General features: G+C 34.0%; 1 protein-coding gene across 1 annotated transcript in view; it reads left to right on the forward strand.

Moving 5' to 3' along the window:
• The window catches only part of SNTG2 (syntrophin gamma 2), a 214,003-nt gene that overhangs the window by 111,323 nt on the left and 93,134 nt on the right, over nucleotides 1-9,546 (forward strand). The window contains exon 9 of the mRNA XM_015816873.1: nucleotides 5,060-5,171. Coding sequence (XP_015672359.1) covers nucleotides 5,060-5,171 — 112 coding nt within the window. The remainder of the gene's footprint in view (nucleotides 1-5,059; nucleotides 5,172-9,546) is intronic.

The following is a 9,546-nucleotide window of genomic DNA, read 5'->3' on the forward strand; positions in this document are numbered from 1 at the left end:
TGATTAAATTATAATTAGTGGCATGATTTACCATAAAATTATAACTTGTTGCTACAGCATACTAATGTGAATTTTTATATTTTCCTTGGTTATTCACAAAAGAGCTTGAGAGCATACTGCTTTGAATTACACTATTTCCCCCAGAAACGTAAAAAGCTTCAGATGCAGATTTGAAGGCTTCATTACCATAACATTAGCAAAGACAGGGGCAAAGTGATTAGGTGATGTTGGTGGCCTAGAGAGAAAATATCAGTTCATTCCACCTTTAAAATGGATATTAATGAAGTTTAGAAAGCCACAGATTAGAAAATAAATATCTTTTTCATTAAACATGGACAAAAGCTCAACCAACATTTTTTTAAACTTTTACTCTGATCATTTATAAACAATTTGACTGTCTTATAATTCCCATAATATTTAAAGTTAATTTTTTCCCAAAAAAGTTTTAATGTACCATTCAATTTACTCAATGTTATTTGAAATGAGCGTTCCTAATTCCCCCCCCCCCCATGTGCATTCTATGTTCCTCTGTTTATACTTGACATTGAACAGAAGGAATCTTTATGGAATTAAACATTTAAATTCCTTATATTGCTGAAAAAGCCATGTCATTCCTATTATGCTAAACAGATAAGAGAACAAACCTTTTGAAAAATATAGAATATAACAGACATGTATGTATGTATGTATGTATGTATGTATGTATGTATGTATGTATGTATGTTATATATCTCATATAAATAGATTGGGGAAGGGAATAGGGATGAAGGAAGAAGAAATTATTGTGACATGGTTCAAAATGCACTAATAAATGAAATAAATATGGCATGAGGGTGCTCACACTGTATCTATAGGCAACGACTTAAAGCAGGTGAGTTTTTTCCCAGGATTGTGCAGCTGCACAAATATCAAGGCACAATTGGTTTAAGGAGTTGCCCAAATGTTCTGCCTTAAAATATCTTTTTCCTTGTAGCCTTATAGTGCTGCATAGCGTATTCTTCTGCCCCCTTTAAATGAGATGTAGCGGTCTTGTTCTGGTTGAGATCCATCTATATACAGATAGAAGGAATTATCCAATTAAATCAATGACCTTTTCCTTGGAAAATATCAGAATAATGTACAATTATTATGCAGTCCCTTTCTTGCACAGAGTACAAAAGATGTGCCCAAATGAATCATGGAAAAATAAAATACAAAATGCAAATAAAGAATTGACCAAAACAGATCTCAAAATGATTCAACAAATCAGTAGCAAATATGTCTCCTCACAGGTACAAGAATGTTCAGGCATATTGTAGTACTCCTTTAGTTAAGACAACTCTTTACCACAAATAACAAATTCCCAGAAGCCTCAAAGTTGTATTGCTTACAAAAAACCTATCCCTTGAGCTTGTAACTTGGCATCCTTTATGTCAATTTATAAACTAGTCCAGTACAATTTGCCTCATATACAGCAAGTTTAAAAATGCTGACCATAGAAATATTTATTTTTTCTCTCCCATTTTTAGGCAAGCATTTCAAATATTTCTATACTGCTAAGTATTCAAATGTCTATGGAGATTCTCAGTCATCCAGGTTATAGTTATCCCAAAGATGCTTTTTTTATGAAGCAACTGGACTTTCTTGTTTTTTTTTGAAAACGTTTCGCTTCTCATCCAAGAAGCTTCTTCAGCTCTGACTGGATGGTGGGGAATGGAAAGATTTATATTCCTTGCAGACAGATGTTCATTTGCATTCTTTTAGAGAGTTGTTAAACTACATGGAGGCTTATCTATGTCTTCAGGGTCACCTGAGTAGTGCAAATGTGTGTGGAGCCTTCTTGGAACTGTTGAAAGGACTGTGTGGTAGACTGGACATAGATGATGTCATATCCCTCCCTCTCCGTTGAGAGGGGACTGTTCAATTTTGACATAGATGGCCTTTGACATCTTTGACCTCTCTTTCAAACCAGCGGTCCTCTCTGTCTAAAATGTGAACTTTGCTGTCTTCGAAAGAGTGGCCTTTGCCTTTTAAATGCAGATAGACTGCTGAATCATGTCCTGATGGGTTTGTTCTCCAATGTTGTGCCATACGTTTATGAAGTTGTTTCGTTTCCCCAATGTACAGATCAGCACATGGCTCACTGCATTGTACTGCATATACCACATTGCTCAGATTGTGTCTGGGTGTTTTATCCTTGGGGTGGACAAGCTTCTGCCTTAGTGTATTCTTGGATTTGAAGTGTGCACATATGCTGTGTTGACCGAAGATTCTCCTGAGCTACCTGACCACATTTGTACTGTAGATGGATCATAAGCTTTCTAATGATCAGGAAGCAGCAGGTGAAGCTAGGGAAAATCATATTGAACCTCTGTTCAATTAACACAGGAGCCCCCCAGGGCTGTGTGCTCTACCCATTACTCTTCTCACTCTATACCAATGCCTACATCTCAAAGGATCTCTCTGTTAAAGTACTGAAATTTGCAGATGATACAACAGTCATTGGTCTCATTTGAGATGATGATGAATCTGCATATAGACAAGAGGTAGATCAACTGGCCCCGTGGAGCTATCTGGAGCTGAACACTCTTAAAACTGTAGAGATAATATATTTTAGAAGAAGCTCTCCTATTCTACCACCTCTTACAATATTAGGCAACACAGTATCAACAGTAGAGACCTTCAAGTTTCTAGATTCTATTATATCCAAGGATTTGAAATGGACACCTGCCATTAGAATCATCATTAAAAAGGCACAACAAAGAATGCCTCAACTCAGAAAGCTCAGATTTCCCCAAGGATCTGCTGATACAGTCCTACAGAGGAATTACTGAGTCTGTCATTTGTACCTCAATAACTGTTTGATTTGGCACAGCAACCAAACAGGAGAGGTACAGACTTCAATACATGAACCAGAAAAAGGGCTAAGAAAATATCTACAGATCCCTCACATCCTGGACATAATCAGTTTCAGCTTCTCCCCTCATGATGCTGCTATAGAGCATTGCATGCCAAAACAACTAGACACAAAAATAGCTTTTCCCCCAGTGCCATTACTCTGCTGAACACTTAATTCCCACAGCACTATCTCATTTCTCATCACCTATTACTTGCTGTTCATATGTAAACTGTGAGCTTATGCATCGGAGACAAATTCCTTGTGTGTCTGATCACACTTGGCCAATAAAGAATTCTATTCTATTCTATTCTATTCTATTCTATTCTATTCTATTCTATTCTATTCTATTCTATTCTATATTGGTATAAAGGGATAAATCAATGCACCAGGGTTCTATTGAATTTCCATTTTTTCCACACTAGTCTATTTGATGATATAAAGATGCAGTTTTCCCATATTGTCCTTGTTCATATGCACATATTCAATTTTATTTCATTTTTAAACACTTTTTGTGGGTTTGAATTTTTTTATGAATCTCTCTTTCTTTTTGTAGAAATATAGATCTTATAAATGGCCCACTTGCGGCCTTTTCTCATAGTTGTACTGTCTCATAGTTTATATTACACTGATGTTTTGACTTCCAATAACACAGGTTGCCATCATTGCCTAACATAATGTGGGGTTTTTTTCTCTCTGCCTTGAGAAAAAAAGCTCTCATATTAGAAAATACATCAAATGTCTTCATCCAGCAGCCCCATTTATGATTGTTTTTTTTAATTAAATGACAACGTTTTGTAAAAGGGCAGCAATCATACCAAATACTAGGCAACTTTCAAAAAGAAATAACTTATATATTACAGGCAAATATAGTCCGAAAAGATTTTGAGAACTTAAAGATATCTGTCCCTGATCTAAGTCTGGATGTTCTTTTAAGAAGAGTAACACATAATCAGTCAAAATACTTAAGAGACATGAATATACCTGGATTTCCCCATATCCTAAAGGCAAATCTGAAATCCTAACATTGCTCTTAACACTTGAGCAGTGATGAGGCAGGTTATCAAATTTGGGCTGAGATTTTAGCTGGGATTTTTCACTAATAAAAAAGCAGAGTTTCTTCTGTAAGGAGACAATACATTTTGCAGTAACATACTCTGGGTGATTAAGTGAGGATACTTGGCAAGCACTTTCTGCCCATTGAATGGTACTAGTAATATTATAAATATTGTCATAAGTGCTCATTGCTTTTGCTACTAACCAGTAATTTAAAGTGAAATTTTATTTTGAAATAAAGTATTAAGTATAGATAAGGAAAAAATACACACATACAAATGTGCACACTACCTGCTTGTCAAGAATCCTCTATTTGGGTATTTATTATTTTTACTATGATATAATTTAGTGTGAAATCAAACTGAGTTTGAATTTTACCTCACTGCAAATGTGTCAGTCAGGTTACTATTCAAATGATTGGCAAATCATTAATATTTAATATATATTAATATTCTTTGTTCCCAACTGTTAAATTTGTAGGAACAACAATTCACAGGAAATTGTAACTCAGCATTCTTATATTCTTTGCATGCAACCAGAATCATACTGTAGATTCTGCCAGAATTTCAAAATCTAACCAGAGCGGAGAACTTTTAAATCTCATAAATTTGGGATTTTAAAAATATAAGCATACATCTAGATTGGTTCAATCCCACACTGAAATTGCAGCATTTTCCTTTAGCTAGATTGTCTTCTGTTACATAAGAAATGGCTTTGAAACATTTTATTTATTTATTTATTTATTTATTTATTTATTTATTTATTTATTTATTTATTTACTTACTTACTTACTTACTTACTTACTTACTTATTTACTTATTTACTTATTTACTTATTTACTTATTTACTTATTTACTTATTTATTTATTTATTTGCTTGCTTGTTTTTGCTATGTAGGAACTAAGAATGTTTTTCACATTTTTAATTTTTCATCTCTTCCTTGATTGTGGATAACTTAAGCTTTATAATTGCTGTGGTTTGATCCTCAAGATAATCTTCATTCTAGTGATAAAGTTGAATATTGAATTTCTGACACACCTAGTGAGATGCAGCTTTTTGATGTAGATTATTTTGCTCTCTGTGGCTGGTTCTTTGGTATAAAGTAGCTGTTATTTATCACACTGACAGGTGCAACTACTGCGAAATGCTGGCGATGAAGTTGCCATCTCCGTTCAATACCTCAGGGAAGCACCATCATTTCTAAAGCTCCCATTGGGTAAGGGGAAATTAACAGATATCTGTAAAATATTTTCTGGTGCAACATTTCTCATGACAAATAGACACTTCTTCATACTTACCGTAATACATCTTTCATGAGTATTTCATTTAAGGAAAGCTTGTAGATCAAAATGCTGTATTATTTAAAATTTATCTTTGCCCCCTTCATATTTCTTTATCTGTTTATAGCAGTTTGTAAGCTGCCAACTGACTAGGCTGTGGCTGGGGTAGCACATCTAAACTGATTCCGTGGACTGATATTCTGTACAGGTAGTCCTCGACTTATGACTACAATTGACCCCAATATTTTTGTTGTTAAGTGAGACATTTGTTAAGTGAGTTTTGCCCCATTTTCTTGCCATAGTTGTTAAGTGAATCACTGCAGTTGTTACTTTAGTAACCCGGTTGTTAAATGAATCTGGCTTCCCCATTGACTTTGCTTGTCAGAAGGTTGCAAAAGTTGATCACATGATCTCGGGACAATGCAACCGTCACAAAAATGAGTCACTTGGCAAGCATCTGAATTTTGATTGCGTGACCATGGGGATGCTGCAAAGGTTGTAACTGCGAAAAATGGTCATAAGTCACTTTTTCAGTGCTGTTGTAACTTTGAACAGTTACTGAATGAACTGTTGTAAGTCGAAGACTACATGTATAACCAACATATACAGACATATCTTAGTTAGTATAGGTAAGTCAATACCAGCATCTTTTTTTCTGATGACCAGAACTGGATGTAGTATTCCAAATGTGGTCTCACTAGTGCATCATAAAGCAGTAGTATCACTTCATGTGATCTTGAAACTATCCCTCTGTTGATGCAACCTAAGAGTGTGTTAGCTTTTTTGGCAGCTGCAGCAAACTACTGGCTCATACAGTACTTAAGTCATGGTCTACTAGGACACCTCTCTCAACAGTTGCTGCAGTTGAGCCAAGTTTCACCTAGTCTATGCCTGTGCATTTAGTTTTTCTTTCCTATATGTAGGCATGCAGTTTCATCAGCAAAAGCATGCAATGCTCAAGTTTCCATAACCCAAACTAGTCAATTAGCACATACTAAGAGAATTTTAAGTGAATAGGCAACTCCTACCATAGGGCATTCCTTACTTTGCCCATGTAGCATGTTTTTTTTTCCCTCCTGGATACCTAGTAAGTCATCTACTGTAAGCACTGGGCTGTAGTTGCCCATTTAGAAATTAGACATTCTTGGAAATAAATGTCAATGTCATCCAACTGAAGTTTTTGAAAGACAGTCTTAGCATGACAATACACTAGCATAAATCATAGTTTCTCAACCACTGCTCTATTCTCTGAAACAGATAGAAATTAATGATAACTTTGTCTGCATGCATTGAAAAAATAACTTTTACCATTTTTAAAAGGTTAGAAATACTAAAAATGATGCTATTTGCTCTTACTTTGGGATTTTGAATAGAGGATATACTAATGTCCACAAACACTTCACTAACAGCCTGGATGTTTGTTTTTTTTTAAATGTTGTAGCAATACTCTCCATAAAAAAATAGAATAATATTTATGTCAATACTTTTATTTATTGGCTGAAGACCATGAAAAGCAGGAATATACTGTACTTTTCCTACAATAAAAGGGTTAGTTTATAGAAATATTAGAGAACAGGTCTTTTTTAAAAAAAGAGAGAGAGAGAGAGAGAGAAGAAAAGAAGAAGAAAATGGAGCATTTCTCCTCTGAGAGGGACAGCTGCCATTCTAGTTCTTATTTGTAAACAATAATCTAGAAAAATTTCGGAAAATTGAGGGAGGCTGCAGGATTGATAGGAGGGTCATACCTATTCTGTATCAATTTTACTTTCATTTAGTCATCAGTCTATCCAATCTAGCATAATGACATTTTTTTAAAAAAAAAGTAAAGTAAAAATTATTTTCATGTAGAATTTTCTTAAAATATACTGTATAGTTAATCACTATCTCTTGCCCAATTTCTCCAAATATCCTTGCAACATTGTAAATATAGAATATTTATTTTATTTATAGGTTGTATATTTATTTATTTATTTATAGGATGTACGTTATATATATATGAATACTGTATATAGATATATATGCAGCTTGTATTCAATGCTTTCCATATATTTTTTGCAATGTCCGGACCAAAATATATTCTGGTTAGCAGCTGACTATGTGACTTATGTACCATGTGAATTTATGCCATGATAGATCCATTTTAGTAACTTATGTCATATCTCTTGAAGTTAACTTTATAATGGATTTTCCAGGCAACCTTGGAAGAAAATGCTGCATTGTGATTATTGTGATGTTTGGATTTCACTATAGATAAATATTTATAAATGTATACACCATTTCAATCAAACAAACATGTATACGAAAGTAACAGCTGCAGCCAATGCAGCAGTAAAAATGAAAATGCAATACAGTATTGTGATGATGATGTTATTCATTCAGTTGTCCCCAAGTCTTGGCAATTCTATAGGCACCGTGTCTCCACATCTTCCAATCTTGTACTACTTCTTTGGTAATATTTTACAATAAAACAAATATGGATTATATTGACAGTTAAAAATTATAATTAATCCCTGGAAAACTTCCTGCAAGGTTTTTAATGAGCTTCTGCAAGGACTCGAAAGTATACTTCAAACAAACAAACAAACAAACAAACAAATAAATAAATATCCTGTGCTCTTGAATTTGATGGGTGGAGTCTTTATCTATAGCAATCTCAAAGATGCCTGGTCTGTCACATGCGATAGCTTCATGCGAATCAAGATTTTAACTTTTATACTGCTCTAATTGTGAATCATCTTATGTATGATTTTGATTGCTACGGAACTTTGCTTTTGAATGCAATGATATTTTGGTCTCTGTATAATCTTTGCATCAAATTTATTTTTAATAATTGTATTCCAAGAAACATATAACCTAGGGGTGTCAAACTGCTGGCCCTTGGGCCAGACGCATCACGTGGAAGCCGCGCCCACCCCATTGCCAGCAATGGCAAAACAGTCCCAATACGTTGCGCAACATCACATGACATCGCGGGTTTGACATGTCTGATATAACCCATTAAACTGGGGAAAGATTGGTACTTAAAACACTATAAAATTTGATTTCTGCTGGAAGCTTTTAAAGCTAATTATGTTTCTTTGCAAAATACAGGAAGAATTATAAAAACAGTGAAGGATAAACAATACTGCAGTCTTCTCTCTCTTTTTAGTTGTGAACAGATATACCTAAATTCTGAATTTAATTGTATACATAAATTCTGAATTTAACTAAGGAATAAAAGTAGCCTTTTGGGAAAAGTTCCATTATAAGGATCATTATCAATGTCAGACAGACCATTTTGCAGTATTGTATGAAAAACTTTAGAAATAGTTCTTCAACTGAAAATCACTGGATATATGTCAGGTATTTTGTTTGAGGTTGCTTGGAAGCAAAATTCAGTGATTTTAATATACACTTTATCTAAGTTTAAAAATAAATAGATTTAGTCCCAATTGTACAGAATTAAGTAAATGCTGCAATTTTCACAAAAAGCCCCTTCAGATTATTTTTTTTCAAAATCCAGTTGTGAGAATGGCAGTGCAAATAGAAATCTACTATCCTCTTACTGATTAAGACTTCAAAACAAATCCTCTGGCCTGAATTTTCAGTACTGTGTCACTTTTGTCCTCTTCTCTCAAAACAGTTGTCAAAGAATGTATTCCAGTTGTAATTTGCCCAATAACTTTAGTATTAAAGTTGGAGGCCTGCAGTAGATGGGATATTCTGTTGAAGTGCTGACTATTTAGCTACAAGCTCCTTACTGAGTTTGAGCTACTATCTTGCTACATTTGCTGAGACTTTAGGATGGTTCATGATTGTTTATTTGGCAAAATAAATAAAAAAGAATATTAAAGATAAAGAAAGTAAAGTAAAGTAAAAAAATCAGTAACAGATGAAAAGAAAGTGTAGAAACAAAGAAAAATAATTGCTTTTTTGATAATATAGTTGCTGACATGCAATAATGGCATAAGAAGTCCCTTTGTAGAATTGACTTTTAATAGCAAAAGACTATAAAACGGAATACTTATTTCTTCCTGAATGATTGCACCAGCTTCTGTCTTTAAAATGACAGAGGACAGAAATAAAAATAAAAATATTTAATAGACCCATAGAGGTGGAAGTGGCCATTTAGGGTAGCAAATCTAATTGCCTGCCCCATGCAGAAATCCAAATTAAAGCATCTTCTTCAATCTTGGCATGACTATATCCAGTAAATGAGAGTTCCTTCTTCCCCTTGTTAACTGATTGCCAAACTAGTCTTATCATTATGAACTTTGCCTAACATTCAACTAAAATCTGTTTTGTTATAATTTAAACTTATTATTTCTTGTTCTGGCCTATGGAATGACGAAGAAT

The sequence above is a fragment of the Protobothrops mucrosquamatus genome, unplaced genomic scaffold (assembly GCF_001527695.2).
Source record: "Protobothrops mucrosquamatus isolate PMUCROS unplaced genomic scaffold, P.Mucros_1.0 scaffold515, whole genome shotgun sequence".
In the NCBI taxonomy this organism is placed as follows: domain Eukaryota; kingdom Metazoa; phylum Chordata; class Lepidosauria; order Squamata; family Viperidae; genus Protobothrops; species Protobothrops mucrosquamatus.